The 24,666-nt window shown below is 35.5% G+C and overlaps 1 protein-coding gene across 8 annotated transcripts in view; it reads left to right on the top strand.

Annotated features, from left to right (window-relative positions):
- Positions 1 to 24,666, top strand: part of Atp13a3 (ATPase 13A3) — an 80,248-nt gene that overhangs the window by 23,738 nt on the left and 31,844 nt on the right. For 6 of the 8 annotated variants that reach the window (XM_020186749.2, XM_074073493.1, XM_074073494.1 and 3 more), the window contains 14 exons: positions 531 to 629; positions 2,587 to 2,760; positions 3,764 to 3,946; positions 4,278 to 4,348; positions 6,369 to 6,449; positions 7,814 to 7,883; positions 9,481 to 9,615; positions 10,375 to 10,447; positions 13,503 to 13,634; positions 14,994 to 15,173; positions 15,306 to 15,463; positions 16,395 to 16,583; positions 18,620 to 18,681; positions 22,676 to 22,826. In XM_020186749.2, coding sequence (XP_020042338.1) covers positions 579 to 629; positions 2,587 to 2,760; positions 3,764 to 3,946; positions 4,278 to 4,348; positions 6,369 to 6,449; positions 7,814 to 7,883; positions 9,481 to 9,615; positions 10,375 to 10,447; positions 13,503 to 13,634; positions 14,994 to 15,173; positions 15,306 to 15,463; positions 16,395 to 16,583; positions 18,620 to 18,681; positions 22,676 to 22,826 — 1,710 coding nt within the window. In that variant the 5' untranslated portion in view covers positions 531 to 578. The remainder of the gene's footprint in view (positions 1 to 530; positions 630 to 2,586; positions 2,761 to 3,763; positions 3,947 to 4,277; positions 4,349 to 6,368; positions 6,450 to 7,813; positions 7,884 to 9,480; positions 9,616 to 10,374; positions 10,448 to 13,502; positions 13,635 to 14,993; positions 15,174 to 15,305; positions 15,464 to 16,394; positions 16,584 to 18,619; positions 18,682 to 22,675; positions 22,827 to 24,666) is intronic. The other 2 variants (XM_074073495.1, XM_020186752.2) reach the window with 2 other exon arrangements.

The raw sequence follows: 24,666 nt of genomic DNA on the forward strand, positions 1-24,666 counted from the left end.
TCATAGTGATAGATTCAGAATTTCCATGGTGTAACATGCTCAGCAGGTATTCGTTGGGTCATTAATAATCAGAGAGGTTTTGGGGTTGGTTTCCCTGCTGGTGTAGTACTTCTTTTTACTATAGTTCAAAGAATAAATTCAGTTTTGTAGAGTGTCTAAGCTCAATGTAGTTAAATAAGGTTATTTCCCTGAATCTGGGGAATGAAAAAGGAAGATGCTATAATAGTTTCTCAATTTATACCTGCTACAACAGGTATAGATGAAATATGCTGAGTTTTATGGTATTAAGTAATGCAGGTTTAAGAACTGGCATACCAATCAACTGGCACTTTAATAGCTATTTAAAATAACAATTGAACTTTGATCCATGTATTAGAATTAATATTTCTTAAACAAGTGTTCTTGGTTTGGAAGAATTCAAATTTAACAAAAATATTTTCAAAGAACATTTTGATAGTATGATAGACAATTGACAATTAAATTAATTTACTGAAGATTTTAAAAAACATTTGTTTCTTTTCTTTCCTCAGTTACCTTCAACTGTTGTGAAGCACAAGACATTTCAGACCACTGTAGATATGGACAAAGAAGAAAGGAAGACTATCAACCAGGGTCAAGAAGATGAAATGGTAACTAGCTTTCATAATTTACTTGTGAAGTTTGAAGAATTTTTCTCTGGAATTTAGTATCCTCAGTAGTAGAAAAGACAATTAAAAAAAAAATCAACAGGGCTGGGGTGTGATTCAGGTGGTAGAATGCCTGTCTAGCAAAGGCCAGGCCCTGAGTTCAACCCCAATACTATCAAAAAAATAAAAATAACAATAAAAAACATTAACAGATGAATCAGTGAGTTTCTTCGTCCCAATTGTTTTTGAATTGAGATTATGTAATACCTCTATTTGCTGGTTATAGTGTGATTCCTTTTTCACTTGTAAGCTGATAAAACTCAGGGGGATGAAGTATGTTTTTGTATTTGGTGATACGTCATTACACTAGTATAATCTCAAATGAAAATGTCTTTAATTTTGGTTTGTAAAGTTGAAAAATGATCTTAATTTTAAGGAAAAAAAAACTTTTCAACTCTGTTGGGTGGGATCAGAGCTGTGTGTCAGATAAAATACAAGGTGACATGTTGAATGTGAATTTTAGATAGTCAAGGAAAAAGTTTTTGGTAGAAGTATGTCCTGAATGTGCTATGGAGCAAACAAACTTGTTGCTCATTTGAAGTTTATACTAATATCTTTAAATTTTTGGTGGTACTGGGGTTTTGAACTTAGAGAGCCCTGAGTGGCAGGTACTCTTACCACTTGAGTCACTCCACCTGCACTGCTTATTTGAAATTTAAATTTAACTAGGCCTTCCACATTTTGATTTGTTATACCTAACAACCCTTCTTTGTGTCTGTAACAGGAACATTTGAAATAATTTGGGTCAGGGGGTTAAATTGATTAGTCACCGTACTATTGGGACAATTAGCATATTGGAAAAAAAAAAAGGTAAAGCCTATCCCAACTGGGTATGGTGGCTCACCCCTATAATCTCAGCTACTTAGGAGTTGGAGTTTGGGAAAATTGTTGTTCAAGGACAGCCCAGGGAAAAAGTTAGTGAGACCCCATCTCAACAAATGAGATATTTTCATGCAGTGTGATATTTTGGATTATATCCTGGAATAGAAATAAGATGTTAGTGGGAAAACTGGTGAAACTTTAATTTTGGATGTGGTTGATAATAATACAGCAGTTTACTAATCATTTGGCAAATGTACTGAGATGTTAACACTAGGGGGACTGTCATGCCTGCGCTGGCTGCTTTGACACTCCGTGGATGCCTTGAGGAAGCTACATGACAACCACAGCTGCTTGCTGCTGAAGCACAATGCGGGCTTCTTGATGCATGGTCCCAGCAAGGACTGTTTCAAACAGCTTGCACTAGACTTTTTTGCCATTGCAAGCCTTGGTGAACTCTAGATGACTCTGCAGCCATTTCTGCCCAGGCCAGAAGGGGACAACAGAATGCTTGTAATTGATACAAACACCCTCCTTCATTAGCATGAGGGACTGTGCCATGATTGGTATAAACACAGTCCTTCATTTGCAAAAAAAGAAAAACAAAAAAACACTAGGGGGACTGGATGAGTGGTCTGCAGGGTCTAGAAGAAGTCTGGTATTTTAACTTTATACATCTAAAAGTACTGCAAAACAAAAAGCTTGTTTGTGAAAGTCCTGCCTCATTTCATTGTCAGTTAAAAGAATTAAAAGTAAAAATTGTTAGAAACATTAAATATGAATGAACTGTTAGTAGCAAATAACTTATTAAACCTGTCAAATATAAAACCATAAAAAATTGTTTCTCAGCCTTTTGGCTGAGATCAAGTGTAAAACCATAAAAGTGTAAATATCAACAAATTGAATTATTAAGAGTATAATTTGACCGTGAACTTGTAAACAAAATTTAAAGGTGAATTTTAGATTGAGCAAATACAGTTACTATGACAAGATGGTAATACCCATCTTGGAAACAATGGAAATCTGAATTCATCTGCCATATCATTTGTTAATTAATCATGTGATCACTGTGTTTATGCAGGAGATTTATGGTTATAATTTGAGTCGCTGGAAGCTTGCCCTAGTTTCTTTAGGAGTGATTTGCACTGGCGGGTTCCTTCTCCTCCTCCTTTACTGGATGCCTGAGTGGCGGGTGAAAGCGACTTGTATTAGAGCTGCAGTTAAAGACTGTGAAGTAGTGCTGCTGAGGACAACTGTAAGTCCATTTACTGGAAGCTGAATATTCAAGGAGTAAAATAATGTTTTTGTGTGTGCCTTGTTAAAAATAATATATGAATGGAACATACTGCCAGAATATGGGGAATGTTCAGTCTACTTTTTTTTTATTTTTTAAAGTTTTTATACAGTCTATATTTTCAAAATATTTGGGTCTGAAGTCTTTCTTTCCCTTCCTTCCTCCCTCCCTCCCTCCCTCCCTTCCTTCCCCCCTCCCTCCCTCCCTCCCTCCCTTCCTCCCTTCCTTCCCACACCCCACTAAGGGTTGAACCCACATCCTTGTACATGCTAGCTAGGTAAGTGCTATACATTTGCGCTGTGTCTTCAGCCCACCCTGAGAGATTAGACTTGGCTAGGGATATAGCCCAGGTCTCTCATTGACTGGACTGTGGCTTGCAGAGGCCAGCTGCCTATCTACTATATGACTCTGTTGTATGCCAGGTGATTTTTTAAAATACCCTAATTGGAAGCAGTTTATAAGGGGCCTTAATAGCTAGTGTTCAGGATATAGATTGTAAATTAAAGAATTGTGATCTTTTATGGAATATATTAATGTTTGTGAAGTATGTCATAAAATTGGTGAGCAATGGAAAGTACTTTGTGTAAATTTATTCATCTTTTTGGTATTATTTAAAATTTATTGAGTAGAAAATGAAGATTTTTCAATTAGAAAAAAAGTATATAAAGAGTGGGACTTAGGCATTTCTCAGTGACCCTTAGCCTGTCTGCATCTCAGCAGTGGAGCCGGCAGGAGAAACTTTAAAAAAAAAAAAAAAAAAAAACGTGGTGGTGGTGGGGAGGGGGGAGTTAAAATACACAGGCAGGGACTGGAGGAGTGGCTCAAGAGGTAGGACACCTGCTTTGCAAGTGTGAAGCCCTGAGTTCAAACTCCAGTTCCACACACACACACACACACAAAAATTCATAGGCAGTTATATAATATGCATAACTGAAAATTGGCTTCTCTCCCTTTCTCTTCTAAGGATGAATTCAGAATGTGGTTTTGTGCAAAAATTCGCTTGCTTTCTCTGGAAAATCACTCACTTTTTAATCCAAAATCTATAGCTAATAAGATTTCAAATGGCCATGCAGTTCACTTAACTGAGAATCCAGCTGAAGAGACTAGGCATGAGATGAGTAAATATTCAGAGACTCAATCACAACAGGTACTGTGATCGCCTGTCAAACTTTCTTCAAAATTAGAATTGTTAACATTTTACAAATTTTTTAAGGTTTTTTTTTATTGTACTGAGGATACATTGTAACATTTAAAGTTTTTAACAGAATATCATAGTTGAATTCACCCCTAACATATTACATTGTTATATATAGCTTATAATTTGTGTTTGCAGTTACAGCTTGAGATAAATTTATATGCATATGAAATACCTACTACTAAATGTAATAATTTGGGTATTAACAGAAGAAACAGATTAGATGTTACAATAAGTGATGGATGATAAACTCTTTGATACCACATTTGTGTGTGTTCTGCAGATTCGTTATTTCACCCACCATAGTGTAAAATATTTCTGGAATGATACCGTTCACAATTTTGATATCTTGAAGTAAGTATCTTTCTTTTGCTTGGGTTATATTCTGAATGTCCTGAAAATGTTCTAATAAAAGAGAATCCATTCTAGTGTTACATAAAATTAAGGAGGTTTTTATTGCATAACTTCTATTCACTTATTCATTAACAACTCCCCAGTGTTATTTGAAGAGTTATTGACCTTTTTAAAGTAAGTCCTACTTACATCTTGTAGCTTGGCAAAATTTGGATAAAATTTAGAAACAAGATGGGTGTAATTGTGAATGCCTATAATATCAGCACTTGGGTGGCTGAGGGAGGAGGTTTGAGGTCAGCCTGGGCTACATAGTAAGACTATATAAAAAAAAAGAAAAAATGGAAGTAGTATAATAACAAAATCCCAAGTCTGTCTGTCTTGGGTTCTTTCATTTTCACCTTAAAGTGAATTTGAGTATACCATATAGCCTATGTTTTTGACCTTGATATTTTTTATGGTATGTGTTGGGCTAGGGATCAAACATAGGGACTTAAGCATGCTGATAAGCAGGGGCTCTACCTCGGAGCTACGTCCTCAACCTCTATGTTTTATCTCATAATATCTGAATTGTTATTTCCCAGTTTGTTGACAGTTCCACCCAGTGTTACTTGAGAAGTCAAGAAATAAACAAATAGAAACTTAATTTTGCTGTTTGGATAAAGAATGGAACATTACCATATGTAGCCTTTGGGTAGGACAAATTGGAGTATTCCCTTAAAACTTATTTTTTTATGAAGAGCTTTTTCTTTTTTTTTTTTTTTTTTCTTTTGGTGAAGAATTCCAAGTTATACAAGTACTAAGTTTGGATTTGTTTTTCTTTAAAAGGTGGGGTCTTGCTGTGTTGACTAGGTTGGCCCTGAATTCCCGGACTCAAGCAATCCTCCAGTTTTAGCTTGCTGAGGACTCCACATTTATTACTGTTGTTAAAATGGTTATTACAAACATTTATTTAAGTATCACTGCTTTCTCATGCCAAAAGAGTTCATAAGTTGAGCAGTAAAAAATAAGAAACATGAATATTTAGGATATCAATGCCTAGATTTTTCACCAGAAACACTAAAGAATTAGAATATCCTGGAAATGGCGTGGGCATTTTCACATGCCTAGTTCTAAACACCCTTCCTGATTAAGAACCATTGCTTTTTTAAAAAAAATTGCCAATATGCTGCCATTTTGTTAAAATGTTTAATGCTGGTCCCTGCTTATCACTGCTTCTGGAGAAGTTACCAAACTCTGGGGGAAAAGATGTGAAATATATTTGCTGTGTGGTCTCTGTCAGACATAGAAACTTGTAAAATTTGAATGTATCCTAATGATACCAGTGAATTACGGAACTTAGGTTTCCTAGCTGGAAAAAGTGGAAGAGGATTGGAACTAAGTTATGTGTATGATTCTCTTTGCTTTAGAGTTGTCTGTCTGGTATCCCAGTTAAAATAAGCATAATTAAGATATTTTAGAAAAGTAGGTAAGTTAGTTGGATCTCAGTTAGGATTGTTACAGGTCTTACAGTTATCTATGATTCATAAATTCTGTATTTCTACTGCATCTGTACATTGGTTCAGGGGAGAATTTGGTGCTTTTGTGGAGATGGATGAAAATCAATAGAAAATCTTAGTGTGAAGTTAAGGTTGTACAGGAAAAACTGGATAAAATATTTTTGATCTTTAGTTTGTAATTCTCAAGTTATACTTTATCTTAAATTTTATTTTAATTACTGTCTTTTACAGCTTTGGCACGGTATTAAAAGATAATGATATTATATAGACTTGTATTTATAGCCTTCTTAACACACGATAAATGCAATGGATAACTAGTGTTTGAGATTAGACCATTCATTATTGTTTACGTTAAGAATTTGAGATTTTAAAATTCTTATCCATTATACTTAAATTTTTGTAAAGGATTTCTAAGAAATTTGTGAGGAAGTTACACTTTAAAATCAGGCATGTAGAAAAATGAGGCATTAAGAAATTTGGATATTTTAAACTTTGTTTAAAGTAAAAACTTTGGATTTATTTAGGGGACTGGATGAAGGTGTTTCTTGTACGTCAATTTATGAAAAGCATAGTGCAGGACTGACAAAGGGGATGCATGCCTACAGGTAATCTTTATCCAACTAAAGTTAGCTCTATTCTCAAAATTCCTAAATTCAGGAGTATATGTAATAAATTCTTTACCACATAGTAAACTATGTGTATTAGCAGGTGTTTAAAGATGATAGACTAGTAGTTGAGAATTTACTGATAATTTGAGTAAAACTGATATCAACAATGATAATCCCTGAAGTTATTTCACCAATTCTAAATTGCAAATTTCCCAATATTTTGCTGCCCCTGAAATTGGAATGTGTCATATTGTTGCTGGAGAATCACCTTTATTTGACAGAAATTTTATCTTGATCATACATAAAATAATGCTATGTTTTGTACATTGGTAGCATCTTAGGTTTTCTGAAATATTGGGAATTTTAAGCATGAGCTCAAATTTACCACAATGAAAATTTGTACATTTGTAGTCAGGCTTTTTGCATTGGGTTATTTGTTAAAGTATGCCAGTGTGTTACCTATTTTAGAGATAAATACCATCTTCACATTAAATTAGAAGTTTCTCCTACTACTGCAGGATGTTTTTCAAATAGTTGGAACAACAAAAACGTTCTTCCAAACTTACACTGCCTAAAAGGCAGAAGTTCCTGTTTATCATATAGAAAGTACTGTTGTAAGGAATTAAGTGGAAGTTTTTTGTCTCAGGGGTTGGGGGGGAAGGGGGGAGAACAAGGCTGGGACTGGAACCGAGGAAGTGATACCTCATGTGTACTAGGCAAGCACCCTACTGCTGAGCTGCATCCCTAAGCCCTAAGCAACTTTTAAAGCATCGTTTTCTAAAAAGTCAATATACAGTTCTTAGAAATAAACACTTAATGCAGTATTCTTATTAGAAGAATAGTACAGGATTCCTCAAATTTATGTAGTCTTTTGCAAAAACATTAATTGTAATTCAAACCTTGTTAAGACCTATTGTGTTCAAGGATGGAGAAGAGGCTTCTGCTGAGGTGGTTATTACTGACTAATGGGAAAGACATTTGTCACACGTAAAGATGTAAGACAGTGAAATAAAATGCAAATGGTATAGTTACCCAGAATTAACTTCTTTGAATTAAATACTGTAGATAATTGTTTTTGGAGGTAGGGAATTTTTTTTAAGTTTATTGTGCTGGGTGGGGATACTTTTTTACAAAAGTACTTACACTATATCAAATATATCATTCTTGAATTCACCCCCTCCACTGTTCTCTTAAACCCCCACTTCCCCCTGAAGGTAGGGAATTTTAATCATTTATAACACAGACTTTTACAAAAATGACTTTAAGGCAGTCTGGTTTGAACCTTATCTAATGGAATGCCTTTCTAAATTATACTATTACATAATACAGTGTAACACTATTCCTCTATCTTCCTGTTATAGAAAATTGCTTTATGGAGTAAATGAAATTGCTGTGAAAGTGCCTTCTGTTCTTAAGCTTCTAATTAAAGAGGTAAGTTTATTTATACACATACATACAACCCAACATTTGTGATCAATAGGTTTGTCAGTTTGGAAAGTTGTAATTTAATAATTTTTAGTATTTTTGTTTTTCTGCTTCCTAACTTCTCTTTGCTTCCTATTTTATTTGGAAGACACGTAGAGAAATTTTTTTTTCCTCTAACAAAGAATTTAGGAAATGAAAAATTACTTTATTTAATTTTGATTTTTATTATGTAGGCTTCTTTTCCTTTTCCCTTTTTTTTTTTTTTTCTAACTTTCAAGACATTATTTAAATCTTGCTCTATCTTGCCTATTTGTTTTTTGATATCACTGGGGTTTGACCTCAGAGCCTTGTGTTTGCTAGGCAGGTGTTCCACCACTTGAGCCATGCCTCCAGTGAAATTTACCCTGTCTTATTATAGATATCTAGTTTTTATTTAAAATTTTTTGTTTTTGTTTACCATGTGTTTTTCACCTGGTGCATATCATCGTGCATTATTGGAAACTAAGCATTTCTAAGAAGTTTGGAAATCAACACACTATAATGATTGACCTTGAGGACTTGCACTATAGTCTGGGAGAGTTTAGTTGTAAGTGCCATACCAGTGTGAATAAAGCATGGAGAGGAAGGCAGTGAGTAACTGTCTCGCAGAGAAAGGCTTGCCAACCTTTGTTCTGGCTTTTGGCTGTAGATAAAAGAATTAATTGTATTAGATGAGTACTTCAGAAAAATAACCAGTTTTCCATCAGTTCCTTAGTTCCACGTACTGTTGCTCATAAACATAGCATATGTTCCAATTTGGAATTCAGGAAGACTGATTTTTAATGCTGTCTCATCAGTAACCATCTTTGATATTTAGAAAACATTTCTTTCTGCTGTCCTTTTTTCTACAAAATTGGATGAGTCTAACTCATTTGGTTTTGAGGTAACATGGGAGTACCTATGTGAAAGTGGTTTGAAAAGTAGAAGCATCAGTTTTAAGCATCGGGAGGTTATTAATGAAGTTGATAAAATACCATGAAATTGGGGAATTTGAAGTTATTTCCAGGGATCCCTTATCTTATTTGCATTCAAGATTAAATCCTTAAGAATTTCATTTGAGGAAACAAAAGAGTTTAACACATTTTCTTGTATTTCTGTTCCCTGTGGACTTCAGTGAGCTTTTGATGTGTAAGTAAATTTGTATTTTGAGTTCATAATAAGTAAGTATTTTCATTTGACTAAAAGTTTTATAGTTCTTATTAGATAAGGGCACAATAATTACTGAAAACAAATTATTACTAAAGCAGAATGCACAACAGCTAGTTTCACACACTTTGGTTTTTTTAACTGAATCTGTATTTTGGTTTTATATGAATCCAAATGGATGCAGATAATTTAAATTAAGCATATTTAGCCATGTTTTAGTAGTTTAATGGTAAAGAAGAATATACTAACATAATTTCCTACTCTTTACAACATGTAGAGCTACATGTTGCCCTCAGGTACTAGAGAGTTTACCCTTTAAGTGTCTCATTGGCTACTTCTCAAATGAAAAGGTAGAGAATCTGCATGATTAAACATTTCTCACTCAATTTGACTTCTTAAAAAAAATCTTGTTTTTTAGGTTCTCAACCCATTTTACATTTTCCAGCTGTTCAGTGTTATACTGTGGAGCATTGATGAGTACTATTACTATGCTCTCGCCATTGTGGTTATGTCCATAGTATCAATTGTGAGCTCACTGTATTCCATTAGAAAGGTAAGCCAAAATTTACTACAGGCTTCTGAACTGTGTTTACATTTTTTAATATAACATGTAAGTCATGTAGTTATTTTACACATCCTTCTGCCTTTTTTGTGTGTGTGATGGTATTGGGATTTGAACTCATCCCCTCACACTTGTAAGGCAGGCACTCTTACCACTTGAGCAACTCCACTGGCCCTTTTTTGTGTTGGGTATTTATGAGATAGAGTCTCAAGAACTCTTTGCCCAGGCTGGCCTCAAACTATGATTCTTCTGACCTCTGCCTTCCAAGTAGCTAGGATTAAAGATGTGAACCACAGGTGCTCGGCTGAAGATAGGTTTTTTGACTACTTAGAGGGTTTAGGGATCTATAGTTGCTTATCACAGACTGAAATTGTAGAATGCTGAAAGGCTGGTTACATTGGTTTTTTTGTTTGTTTGTTTTGTTTTCCCAGGATGTCGCCTTAATTTTATTTTATTTTTTTGGAGACATGGTCTCACATGTAACTTCAGCTGGCCTTGAACTCACAATCCTTGTGTCCCTTCCAAGTGCTAAGATTTCAGATGTGTACTAATCCAGTTTTAAAGTGCTTCGTATTTTGTTTTGAGCTAAAACAATGAATATTCCTGAATCTCTGACTCTTGACATTTTATAAAGGCTGAGTAATACATACTTGGAATGTTAATGTGCCTTATTTTTGAGTACCTTGCTTTTTAATGTCTGGAGGAATGGATTATTATTGACTAGTTTTTAACAGCTTTTTCTTCTTTCAGCAATATGTTATGCTGCATGACATGGTGGCAGCTCATAGCACCGTGAGAGTTTCAGTTTGCAGAGTAAATGAAGGTAAGTTCTTCAGGCGATGGTTGAAGATACATAATAAAAAAGTCCGCTAAACACTAACATATGAAGTAAGCCTATTTTATATACACAAACCCCCACTAATTTTTTATCATTTAGTTATTGGTGGAACTGGGGTTTGACTCAGGGTTTCACGCTTACAAAGCGCCACATATCCAATCCATTTTGCTCCTGTTATTTTGAAGATGGGATTTGCAAACTATTAGCCCAAGCTGGGTTGGAACCTTGATCTGGGGATCTGCCTCCCAGGTAGCTAGGATTATAGGTGTGAGCCACCATTGTCCAGCTGTACTGATTTGTTAAGAACCACAAATATGTATCACTCATTCATCTACATAAAATTGTGTTTTTCATTTTCTGCATTGTGATAGGTACTACACTAAGCTTTGGGGATTCAGTCTTACTGGAAACACAGATAAACAACAATGAAGTATGATAAATAGTATGATAGGGAGAGGTCAGAGAACTTATCTCCTAGAGCTCATTTACTGTAGGTATCATGGGTGACTTCACTGATGAAGTAATTGTCAATGATGACTCTTTGAATTAGGAAGGTAGAAGGTAGATGAGAAGTTGATAAGGTGAAAGGGAATGAAAAAGGATCCTAAGCACCCGAAGTCTTAGAAATTGAGGTGATGTGGTCATTGTAAGAACTGAAAGAAATTCAGTATGGCACATGCAGCCAGTTGGCGTGAAAGAAGCATGGATAAGGAATTTGGACATGATGAAAAAGCAATAGAAAGCCATTGAAGTGCTTCTTAAGCAAAAGAGTGATGTGATTATATTTGTCCTTTGCAAAAAAAGAGGTCATTCTGACGTCTACATTTAGATTGGCTTAGCAGTCATGGCCTGGATCAAAAGGGGGGTTGTGAAGATAAGAAATAAGATGGCTTTGAAAGATACTAAAATATGGGCATTAAACAGAACTTGTTGAATTCTCAGGGAAGCATCAGGCTGAATGGATGGATGTTAGTGTTGTTTAATTAAATAGAGAACACTGTAAGAGAAGCAGGATTGTACGAAGGATGATGTTTGGAGCTGTAAGTTTGTCTGATGAGATGTTGAAGAGCCAGCACAGCATCATGAGCTGCTTTGGTTGCTCCAGAATACAAGTCAGTCTCCATTCTCTTGACTCCATAGAGTCAGACTAGTGGACATATGTCCAAGTGACTGCTTCTTCTGTGGTGCTTCCTGGCTACTTGCTGCTCTTGCTGTGAGTACGTGCCTCAGCTAGATGTAGCCTTATTTAATGAGTAGTTTGTTGGTGCTCCTCCTCTTCTTGCTCTGCTGTTGCTGATGATACTTATGGTACCAGAATAGACAAACCAAGTAACTTGCATCTTCCTTACTCCTTTTGTATAGTCTTAAATATCATTGAGAATTTGTTTTTTGGTACAGGATAAAGAAAAATTTTAAGTGCTAAAGCTTTGAGAAAATTTAAGTTTAAAATAAGAATTTTTTTTTTTTAAGGCAAAAGTCTTTTTTTAATCGTGCTGGGTGGTGATACATCGTGGCATAAAATAAGACTTTTATAGTGGGTGCACTAATTGTTCTTATTTTTAAAGTGAAGATTAGTACACCTGTGCCTTAAATATTATTTTTTAGAAATTGTTTCATCATAATTAATAAAGTACTTCCTTTTTTTTTCGGAAAGGAAGGAAATGTATTTGTCCTGCAGACATATCACTAAACAATAGTTTTCTCATCAGTCATCTGTGTTTACAAACTAGCGTAACTCTCTTCTGGGGACAAGTTTTTGTTTGTTTGTTTTGGCAGTACTGGGGTTTGAATTCAGGGCTCACATTTCCGAGGCAGGTGCTGTTACTGTTTGAGCCACTCCACCAGCCCAAAATTGCTGGTGAGAGAATCACACTTTTTTTTAATTTTTGGTGGGACTGGGGTTTGAACTCAGGGCTTCAGGCTTGCAAAGCAGGCACTCTTTCACTTGAGCCACACCTCTGGTCTGGACATGTACTAAACCTGAGGGGAGGGAAGAAGAATGTGATGAAAAACTCTTTGGCCCTTATGGAGATTTTTTTTTAAGTTTGTACATGTTCAGTACAGCTCTTTATTTTTTTTTCTAGTACTGACATTTGAACTCATGACCTTCCTTGCGCTTCCTAGGCAGGTCCTCTACCACTTTGAGCCACACTCAAACTGTTTTTGCTTTAATTATTTTTCAAATAAGGTCTTGTATTTATGCCCAGGGCAGCCTGGACTGTGAACCTCCTAATTATGCTAACTGTAGCTGGGATGATAGGGATGTACCACCATGCCAGCTTTTATTGGTTGAGATGGGGCCTCGCTAAGTGTTTGCCAGGGCTGGCATTAAACCATGATCCTCCAGATCTTCGCCTCTTAAGCAGCAAGGATTATAGCTATGAGCCCTGTGTCTGGCCTTTTTTGGACAGGGTGTTATTGTATAGTCCAGGCTGGCCTTAGATGCTCATTCCTCTGCCTCAGCCTTCTGAGTGCTGGGGATTTACAGGTGTATGCCACCATAGTGGTCAGGGAAGATGTTCTTAGAAAGGATTTAGCTAACTTAAATTTCTAAGGAAATAGTGGGCTAGGTAATGTTACAGTGTTTAATTTATTTAATAATTTAGTTAGCCATATTTAAAATATCTGAAAAAGACAAGAATGTTGAGAAGGCTTGAGACATTAGGGTTATAAATAGTGGTTGTGAGATTAAGAGCACTGTAAGGACACTGCTGAAAAGATGCTGATTTTTCCATGTTTCCTTTAAGAGGGCTGGTAACTGAAATTGATTACTGACAGTTGTCCTTGGTAAGGAAGTGAACTCACAGGGACTTTGGCTACACCTGTGCTTAGTTGGCATCCCACCAGGAGACAGATGGTGCACATTCCATGCTTTGTTGGTTTACTCCTGTTTGTCAACTCTCCATCTAATGGGATTTTCACACTGACCTCATTTTTATCTTAGTGAGATCAACAGACCTTTGGATAAATCATTTGTTTGCTGTATTTTTATCCCAAGTTAAAGAATATTCTCTTCTAATTATTCTTTCTTTAAATTCAGAAATAGAAGAGATCTTTTCTACAGACCTTGTGCCAGGAGATGTCATGGTCATTCCATTAAATGGAACGGTCATGCCTTGCGATGCGGTACTTATTAATGGAACTTGCATTGTAAATGAAAGCATGTTAACAGGTAAATTAAACTAAATCAACAACTATCATACCAGTTGTTTATGATGATATTAGTATTAAGTAGTTACTGTTTAAACTTTTCCAAAATTAACTATGTTACTTACTTTATTCATGAATGTGATGGATATTGATTTTTTTGGGGGGTAGACCAAATTTTGATCTTCTGGGATTTGAATTCCATGCCTCACACTTGCTAGGTTTTACCACTTGAATCATTCTGCCTGGGTAGACCAAATTCTGCCCTATACTAAATTGCCATGTGGTGTTGACTACATGTCTTGGTCTGCTTCTGGCCACTCTTTCAACTTGAGGGAGTGTTATATAGTTTATTAAGAAGGAAAGAAGAAAGCCCTTTGCCTACAGAGAATGTAACATTTGCTTCCCTATGTGTTATATAAAAAGTGTTAATAAAGCACTATATTTTTCTTAAACTTGAAAGAAGTAGACATTAGGTGACTTCATTAAGGAACTTCACAATCTAGAAACAGAGCTTTATATCCTTTTAAGTCATACTTTTTTTTTTAATTGTCATAGTCAATCTGGCAAGAAAATCATTCCTACACAATATATTTTGAAACTGTTAAGAGTCATCTTAAAACACATAATCACACATGTACATATCCTGCACAGTAGCCTTTGAAGCAAGAAGTGTAAATACTACAGAAAGTTAAATTCAAAAGAAGGATGAACCCCCTATATTGTTCATTTTTTAAAAGTTTTAAGTTTTAGTTTATTATTTTTGGTAGACTTGTTTTGAACTCAAGGCTTCATGATTGCTAGGCAAGTACATTATGCTTGAGCCATCCTTCCAGCCCTTTATTTATTGGCGGTACTGGGGTTTGAACTCAGGGGTTTGCACCTGTGAAGCAGGCCCTCTACTACTTCAGTCACACCTCCAGCCCTCATTCTCTCCATTGCCCATGTCTTTTTTGTTCTCTCCCTGACATGTGAATGAGCAAGTGAGTAAGTTAGTATGTTGTATGTCTGTTTGTCTGTCTGTCTAGGGGTAGTCTTCATACCACTAGGTACTTGAGATAACAGTGTTTTCAATTTAGTTCTTAAAAATAAGAGAATGAGTGCTGGGGCTATTGAATCTACCTGATCTTCTTTGAAATTATTTGAAGTTCAATAGCAGTCATTTCCGAATATAGACATATATTACCTTTGAGTCACAAATCACTCACAAAATTTGGTATTTCTGGGTGAATCATTTAGTAAAACAAAAAGCTGATTGATTATGCTATGTTATAGCCACATGTAGAACTCCAGTACTATTAACATTTAGAATATTTCATAATTTAAGTTTTTTTTGTGTGTGTGTGAAACTGATTTCTATGGTTACCTATCATGTTTTTATTAGGAGAAAGTGTTCCAGTGACAAAGACTAATTTGCCAAATCCTTCAGTGGATGTAAAAGGAATGGGAGAGGAATTATATAGTCCAGAAACACATAAACGACACACTCTGTTTTGTGGAACAACTGTTATTCAGACTCGTTTCTACACTGGAGAACTTGTTAAAGCCATAGTAGTTAGAACAGGTAGAAATCGTTTCATCTCTTGCATGTTTCGGTATATTTGATGCCTACCAGATGTTTACAAAGAAATTCTGTTTAGGGAGATAATTCTCATTTGTTTATAAAAAGCAATTTTCTTTAATTTTTTTCTTAAAGGATTTAGTACTTCCAAAGGACAACTTGTCCGTTCTATATTGTATCCCAAACCAACTGATTTTAAACTCTACAGAGATGCCTACTTGTTTCTACTGTGTCTTGTGGCCGTGGCTGGCATTGGGTTCATCTACACAATTATCAACAGCATTTTAAGTAAGGTATGTATATATGTACGACTCTTGTTAGAGTTTGATTCTTAATTATCACGTGTGGTTATAGAGAATTTTGGAATATGGCCAGTGAGATTGAGGAACTAAATGTTCAGCCTAATTTAGTTTTAATTAACTGCAAAGAAGCCATATGAACCTAGTAGCATCTATTACATTAGAAAGCATAAATATATTGGGAGGCTAAGGCAAGAAGATTGTGAGTTTGAGGCCAGTCTGGACTACATAGCAAGACCCTGTCTCAAAAAGGTTCAAATATAGAATACTTGCACCTTAGCATGTAATTCTTTTGGATGGCTCTGATTTAGATGGGCTTTCACTTTGATTTTTGTAACTTTTAAGAGTCTCTTGCTTTCTACTGACTAAGCTAGCTAGGTGCTTATTGTAACTTAAAAAAAAGAAATGAGGAAAGAAATACTTCACATGAACCAGAAGCTTTTTCTTTTTTGTTTCTGGGATAAAGGAAAATATACAGTAATAAAATTATTTTTGAACATTGAATTGAAGGCGCCTTAAGGGACCTTGTCAGATGGCTTTCTATCCCTGTAGAGATTGGCATAGTAATGGTGCTTATCGGATGAGTCAGTATTTGACAAAGTTTAATTTGGCTTTGAAGTTTGTTGTATGTAAAGAATGTAGGGCTATTAAAATGAGAGTTTTCTTTAACTGTCGTAAGTTTCTTATAGTTATCCTATAATCCATTGAACAATTCATTGAGTTTTCTATTTTGCAGAATATCTGAAAGGAAAAAATTATAAATCACTGATACATGTGTTTATATATATATGCATATATATACACGCATGGTTATATAAATACATAAAATAGAAATATTTATAGGTTTTCACTAAAGAAATGTTCACATTGAATTAATAAATATTTAATATTGGGTGGTTGACATCTGTTTTTGTGTCAACTATAGGAAGAAGTTGGAGTAATAATTATCAAGTCTCTTGATATCATTACAATTACTGTGCCACCTGCACTTCCTGCTGCAATGACTGCTGGTATTGTGTATGCTCAGAGAAGACTGAAAAAAGTCGGTATTTTCTGTATCAGTCCTCAAAGGATAAATATCTGTGGACAACTGAATCTTGTTTGTTTTGACAAGGTTGGTTCAGTTTCATAAGCATTGTTAAGGATTATTGTGTTGCTTTTAAATATTTAGATTAATGTTTTCTGTTTTCTTAGTGAACTAACATGCACTTGTTTTTAATATTTCTCTAATTTTCCTTTCTCAGCTTATTTAGCACATGCATCTTTAAAAACATTTATATTTTCAATTTTTAGAACTTTAGAATATTGTTTACTTGGTCAAATCTGCAATTGATTAGTTGTATCAGAATTAGGTCTTACATAGTAACAAGTTGGGCATGGTGGCTCAAGCCCACAGTCCTAGCTCTTGGGGGATTGAGGCAGGAAGATAGAGTGAGCCCAGAAGTTTGAAGTTAGCCTGGGCAACATAGCAAGACCGCCCCCCTCCCACCGAAAAATATTTTAAAAAATTAAGGTGTAGTAATAAATAGCAAAAATTATATGGTCTTTTATTTAGCTAATTCTAATTTAGCAGAATAGGCATTTTACTCATAAGTATATGTATTTAGTGTGTGCTGTCTGATTTTATGTTGTTTTATGTGAAAATTATATACCTGTGTGAAATGTACCTTGCCTCTTAACAAGGGTTCCTCTCTTCCTGAAGTGAAATTAGGTTTTCTGAAAGTTTTATTTCAAGAATTAAGTCTTAACCAAAAAACCTTCCATCAAACTCTTCTAGGTAACTGACATAAGAATTTGATTTTTGAGTATTTCATTATTTAAAGAATGAGAATTGTATGTTTTGAGAAAAGAATGAAAGGATTATATACTCCCATCACTGTTTCATATATCTTTTCAGAAATTTTCGTTTATGCATTATGGGAAAAAAAAAACTTGGGGGATGATGACTGGGGATTGGACCAGTGTCTCTCATGCATGCTAAGCACATGTGCCACTCAGTTACAGCCCTAGCTGCTGGACTCTTTTGCTGTTTCTTATTTTTTTGTCTCACTGTGTAACTCAGACTGGCCTGGAAATTGTAATCTTCCTGCCTCATCCTTCATGGGCACCACCATGCCCAGCTCCAGAATCTTTATTATTAAAAACTCTATAAATGGGTACAAAAGTGGAGATAAGACATAAATATAATCAAGTAAAGTAAGCTGTTATTATTCATTACCCAGCTTTAACAGTTGTCAACATTTTGTCATTATTCCATTATATGTCCTCTCATTTTGCAGGAGTTATACCTGTAACTATGTCAGCATGTGCTCTGGAAGATAAGGTGTTTAAAAGAGTACATAATCACAACATCTCTGTTACACTTTGAATAAAGTTAGCAATCCTGCAGTTTTATCTAGTTCGTATTCAGATTTCACTGCTGTGTAAAAAATGTCTTAAGATTTTTACAATTTATTTTTTCAGTGAGGATCTAGATAGGGATTTCATTGATTGTGATCTTTTTTTGGGAGGGTGAGTGGTACTGGCATTTGAAGTTAGGGCTACGCTTGCTAGGCAGACACTCTACCACTTGAGCCATTCTGCCAGCCCTTTTTTGTGATGGGTTTTTTCGAGATAAGGGTCTTATCAAACTGTTTACCTGAGCTGGCTTCATATCTTGATCCTCCTGATCTCTGCTTCCTGAGTAGCTAGAATTACAGGTGTGACCCACCATCACCCAGTGGTTATGATTAATCTCTAACAGTTTTCTTTTCTTGCCCCTTATGCCTACTCTTCCTGCTGAAGAAACCAAGTCATTTACATCCTAGATGTAACTGGTGTCATTTAACTTTTTCTTCTTGGCTACCTATATCCTAATCCCTACTACTGTTTTAGACATCATTTATTGATTTATAGATAGGTTGGTACATCTTTTTAACAATATAAGCACATAAATATATAGTTAATACAGCTTTGTCCTCTCTGTCCTACATTGTGGAACCATATTGTGTTCTCTCAAAATGTGGAGGTTTTGTTTTCTTTCTTTTCCTTGACTCTCTATAGTACTCCATTACGTATCTGTAGCATAGATTTTAATAATACATGTCTTTGGATTTTTTTCTTTTTGAGGCATTATCCTTACATTGTGCATGTGTACTTTTCTTATTTTAGACTGGAACTCTTACTGAAGATGGTTTAGATCTGTGGGGGATTCAACGAGTGGAAAATACCCGGTAAATATTAGCTAGATTTTATAGTTTAGTAATTTTTAATATTTTAGTATGCAATATTCAAATATATAACAAGTAATATAACAGATAGCTGTGTACCTAGCACCAAGACTAAACAGTTGACATTTTGCCATATGTTTCTGATCTCTTCATTAAAAATATTAGACTTTTACAGAAATTGCTAAAAGTTCCACTCTTTCCATTTCTGTATTTCTGTCACTATTCTGAAGTTGTTTTTACTTTTGCATATTTTATATGTTCTCTAGAGATATAATCTGCAAGTAAACTACATGAATGATACGCCATTCATACGCTTCTTTGCCTTACGTTGATGTGTATAGACCTAGTTAATTAATTCTAACTTCTTTGTATTTCATTATGTAATTAAACCATAATGTCTGTTCTTCCACTAAGGGACAATTTCATTTTATCTCCTTTTTTTCCTGCCCTCTCACAAGCAGTGCTGCAATTAAAATTCTTACATACATGTAGAGCATGTGGCTGAGTCTGAGAAAGTCAAATCCCTGTGTCAGTGCTCAGTCACAGCATGAGTTTGGCTTCAGTTTTACTAACTGATCTCTTATTTACCCTCGCCCTCAGTGAATAAAGATCCTACTGCTTCACATCCTTACCAATTGTAACATTTTGCTAAGTGAGTAGATATGAAATGAATATTTTATTATAGCTTTATTTGCATTCTCAGTACTTACAAAGTTGAATATCTTCACATTTTTGGAGGGAAGGTCATTTTGCATTCTTCTATATATCTGTATATATCCTCTTCTTTTTGTATGGTCTGTTATCTTACGCATTTGTACAGGTTATTTATGGTTTCCAGGTAGTAATCTATGCAAATATATTCTATTAGTCTCTGGTTCATCTTTTTACCTTTTTTTTTTTTTTTTTTTTTGTGGTACTGGAGATTGAACTCAGGGCCTATACCTTGAGCCACTCTGCCAGCCCTTTTTTGTGTTGGGTATTTTTGAGAGAGGGTTTTATGAACCATTTGCCCTGTCTGGCTTTGAACCATGATCCTCCTGGTCTCTGCCTCCTGAGTAGCTAGGATTACAGGCATGAGCCACTGGCGCCTGGCTACTTTGTTTTTATTATCCTTTGAAAATCAGAAGTTTTCTCACTGTAGTTGTGTTTGTCATTTTTTCTTTTCAAAAATCTGCTAAATTTTGGTTTACGTAGCTTGACACTTATTTGTTTCTATAATTTCAAGAGTTATATCTTCTTGCTCATAAGGTGACCTTATCCCTAGTAACACATGTTGCTTTAAATTCCTTTTTTGGGCAGGGGGGGGCGGAGGAAGAGGAGAGCCAAGTTCAAACAGGGAGTTTGACAAACTCGGGGCTCCCTAGCTCCTTATTTGGTTTAATAAGCATATAGAAAAAGAACACACACCAGCTTTCTGTTACGTGATGTTTGCCTGTTACATCTGTTTCACTTGTTTATGTTTAAGTCTTTCTGTGCTGTTGTATTCACTTATTCATACAGATTTGAAATTAATTTCTACCATCTTTCAATTTATGTACACATTTTCTCATTCTTTCATTTCCTAAGAATTTATGCATCCATATCTTCTACTGCTTGTTCTTAAGCTATTAACATTCATACTTAGGGGTTAAAGTTTATGGGTCTGTCTGTACTGCTTTCTGAAAACCCATACTATAGATTACTTTCACCCTGATTATTCCCCTCCCTTCTTTTATATATTTGTTGCATTATGTTTTATGGTCATGATCTTTTAATACAGTCTTCATGCTTAGATTTACAAATCTCTTACCCCTTGTTTCACGTATCCCATTCCTCTTGATTAAATTGCCATCTTCTGTAACTACTTTCATTAAGTTTTGTTTCATTGTCACTCTTGAATGATTGTGTAACTATAAGATTTCTAGGTTGACATTTGTGTTTACTTGGGACTTGAAAGACATTATTCCTTTTCTTTTTAGATCTTTTACTATTGCCACTCAGAAGTTTTACTAGTCTCTAGTATTCGCTTTCCTTTTGTGGCTTGGAAAAATATTTTCTCAAAAATATTTATCCTTGATTGCTGCAGTTTCATTATGCTTTTTTTGTTCATTTATTTTTGATTTTTTGAGACAGGGTCTCTACTGTAGCCCAGGCTGGTCTCGAACTTACGATCTTTCTGCCTTGGCCTCCTGAGTGCTGGTGTATAGGTCTGTATCACTATGTTTGGCTTTATTTGTTTGTTTACTGTTTATTTGTGGCAGTACAGGGATTTGAACTCAGGGCTTTACACTTGCTAGGCAGGTACTCTATCTCTTGGGCCACACCTCTAACTCTCTTTATTTTTAACAGGATTCCTTTTGCTTTTTTTCCCCTTGGTAGTGAGGTTTGAACTCAGGGTCTACTACACCTTGAGCCACTTCACCAGCCTTTTGTGTGTGTGTGTGAGATAGGTTTTTTCAAGATAAGGTCTTGTGAACTATTTGCCCAGGCTGGCTTCCAACTGTGATCCTCCTGATCTCTGCTTCCTGAGTAGCTAGGATTACAGGCGTGAGCCACTGGTGCCCAGTTTATTTTGCTTCTTGTCTCCAAGGATTCATATTTTCTTTAGTAAAGTCCTGGAAAATTTGTAGCCTTCCCCATACTTTGTTTTCTCTTCATCTGAGAATTATAACCATATGTAGGATTGTTCTCAAATCTGCTCCCTATTCCCCATGATGGGTTCTTTTTCTAATTTAAAAATGCCTGGGTTTTTTTTTTTTTTTTTGCCATTCTTTCCCATTGACATTTTATTATCTCAGGTTTATGGGATTCTAATTCTGTCCTTGTTAATGTCTGTTGATTCTTCTTTTGAATTGTTTCCTAGTATGTCTTTAAATTATAGGCTCATCCTTAGCAAGAGTTTTCTGTGAGACTCCTTCATGGCTGCACTGGGGAAGATCCCCTTTTAGAGAGGTTTGAACTTTGCTTAGCCAAAGGCCCCTGTGATGCCCATGGTACTAGACAAGTGTTACTGATGATTTTATAATTTGGAGATTTCTAGACCAGACAGTAGCATAGATTCAAACCCCAAATCTGTTCTGTATAGCATAGTTTTAGAGCTTAGGTCTAGAAACCAGACCTCCTGGACTGGATATATGTGGCTCATGTGGTAGAGCACCTGCTTTGCAAGCTCGAAACCCTGAGTTCAAAATCCCAGTCCCATACAAAAAAAAAAAAAAATATTCTAGAAACTGTATCTCCTGCATTTTAGTCCTTGCTTTGCTACTAATGGACTCCAACAAGCTTCTTAGCCACTCTGCTTTAGTTTCCTCATCCATAGTGGGGATAATAAAACACCTTTCCTGTGGTGTGAAGATGAAATGAGTCAATATATGTAAAGTTCTTTGAATTGTTCCTGGTACATAGTAAGTACTGTGTAGATACTAGTTCCTTTCTCAAAGTTTGAGTGGAGGAAGACAAAAGCTTATGGGTATAACCTTTTTCTAGTCTGCTACCTTCCTTCCCACAGATATGTGACTCTTCAAGAGCACTGGTTTTCTTAGGTAGAAGGAATTTTCTCACTGCTATCTCCCTATTTCATATGTGGCCAGGTCTTTGTGTGCTGTTCTGATGTGATATTAAGGACCTTGGTTCTTGGGATATGGAGATGGCCTCCTCCTTTCTTCCTCCCCCCCCCACTGGCCACAACATCAGTTGAAATTCACACCCCACTCATTTTTCCTTTCCTCTATTTTTGGCACTTGAAATTTTCCCTTTCTTAAGAGTTCAGTTTTGAATTTAAAAGTTGTTTCTTTTTTCCTCCCTCCCTTCCTTGCTCCCTGTCATGTTCCCTCCCTATGTTGGTTAAGGTGGCCTCAAATTTGTGATCCTCCTCAGCTTCTCTGGTAGGTGGAATTTAAGCATGTACCACTGTGCTCAGCTTAAAAGATTTTAAATTATAAAACCTGAAAAGGCATGATTAGAGTATTGTCTTGAGACTAGGAATTTATGAACCTAACTCATTGTGTTTTCTCTTTAGATTTCTTTTACCAGAAGAGAATGTTTGCAATGAGTTGTTGGTAAAATCTCAGTTTGTTGCTTGTATGGCTACTTGTCATTCACTTACAAAAATTGAAGGTGTGCTGTCAGGTGACCCACTTGATTTGAAAATGTTTGAAGCCATTGGATGGGTAAGTTCAACATTGTAAAAAACATGAAGGAAAATGTAATAATAAGTTACCTTACAGAAGGATTATTTCTACTAGGTTGGTGGTAATGTATTTTATGACCATAAAAAGAACTAATTATGTAATTTCTAGTAATATATCACTGAAGAAATATTTGTAGTTGTATAAAAAGTATCAGTTTTAGTTAAAATTAACTCATTTAAACACTTATAGAGGATGGCCAACTCAGACTCCTGGTTTATAATATAAACCAGGTGTCTAGAAGTCTGGTAGGATGACCTTAAATGACACCATTTATTGGCAAGGCAAAAAAAGTACAAGGTAGCCACGTATACACGAGCATATACATTTTTATTACAATGCCTATTTTTGCCACTTGTTATTTTAATTTTTGGCAGTACTGGGGTTTGAACTCGGGGCCTCGCAATTGATAGGCAGGTGCTCTTGCCAGCTGGCCACACCATTAGCCCTACTACTGGTTATTGGAATTTGTAAGTGCTTGCTTGTTTTCTGATTGTTAACATTTTACAACACTCAGTTCTTTCATAGGTGGAATCAGAGTTTTTAAAGCTCTCTCTGGCTTCTGAGTTGTATATTTTCTCCGGAATAACTTCCCCACCTCCTTCCCTTTTTTTCCTGCTTTTGGTTTTCATTATATATCTGGATACTACTTACCTATTCAAGTATGAAGCTGATTTAATAATTCCGGGTAGCTGTAGTTAAGATTTTCATCCTTGTCTGTACTTGTGTTTCCCTGATTGAGAAGGCTGATTAGGGAGCCTTGTGTGTGTCAAGGGTAAGGTCCCATCAACAGCCATTTTTCAGTTTCAGAGGAACAGTGCAGAGTTAGACTTCCAGTGACTTTGCTAGTCTACTGTCACCACTTGCCCAAGTATCGCTTTTGTTCTAAAAGCTAATAACCTTCATGTTAGCAGCCCTTATTCCTCTTGAGGAATGTCTCTAGAGAAGGACTTGATAATTTTCTTTGTTAGCTACCTTTCCTGATATTCTCTTATGTTTATCCTGGGGCATTGTTTTTCATTGGTATCTCAGTTAGTCATTATGTTTCAATTTGCCCTTTGCTTTCTGTTTACTGGTATTTTTTTTTGAGGAGGTGCTTATTTGTTTTGTTTTTGTATTTTGTTAATATTTTCAGTAGATTTAGTGTCTAGTGTTTGATCTTTTTTAAAAATTGGTGAATTTTCATAATGACACATTGTGTTGGCCCTGAGATGCTTTGATGCTTGATCCTACGAGATCTTACAGATCCGTGAAATGCACTCAGCATAGGCACAACTGCTACGTGATATAGTTGATGTCACATAATATACGGTGCATCCCAGTTTTCAAAATGTTGAAATATGAGGGAAAATGTGTGGTATACTTGTACAGAGTAGGCTGATTGGTTGCAGTTTCTGTCCTCATAACTTTTTCATTGCTTGGTTGCCTCTAGCTATAGAGTCATATTACTTTATTTTCTCTTCCATGTGTGTTTAATTTAGGGTTTTGTTTGAATTTATTAATTTACTCATTTATTTATGGTGCTAAGTATCAAACCCATGACCTTGTGCCTGCTAGGCACTGAGTTACACCCCTAATCCTGGTTAAATTTTTTTTTCATCCAAAAAAAGTGTTTTTAAAGTAAATTTCAAGGGGCTAAGATAGTAGTGGCTTAACTGCAAATATTCATGCTGAAACTCTAAGCAAGCATCTTTGTGCCTTAGCCTATTCTGGACATAATGGTTCCACTAACCATATCTGAACTTCATACACTTTTAAATCTTCTCCTGAAAGGAGTCCCTTCATTATATACTGAAAATTTTCACAACTGTAAGAACCGTCT

This window comes from Castor canadensis, chromosome 5, assembly GCF_047511655.1.
Source record: "Castor canadensis chromosome 5, mCasCan1.hap1v2, whole genome shotgun sequence".
Classification (NCBI taxonomy): Eukaryota; Metazoa; Chordata; class Mammalia; order Rodentia; family Castoridae; genus Castor; species Castor canadensis.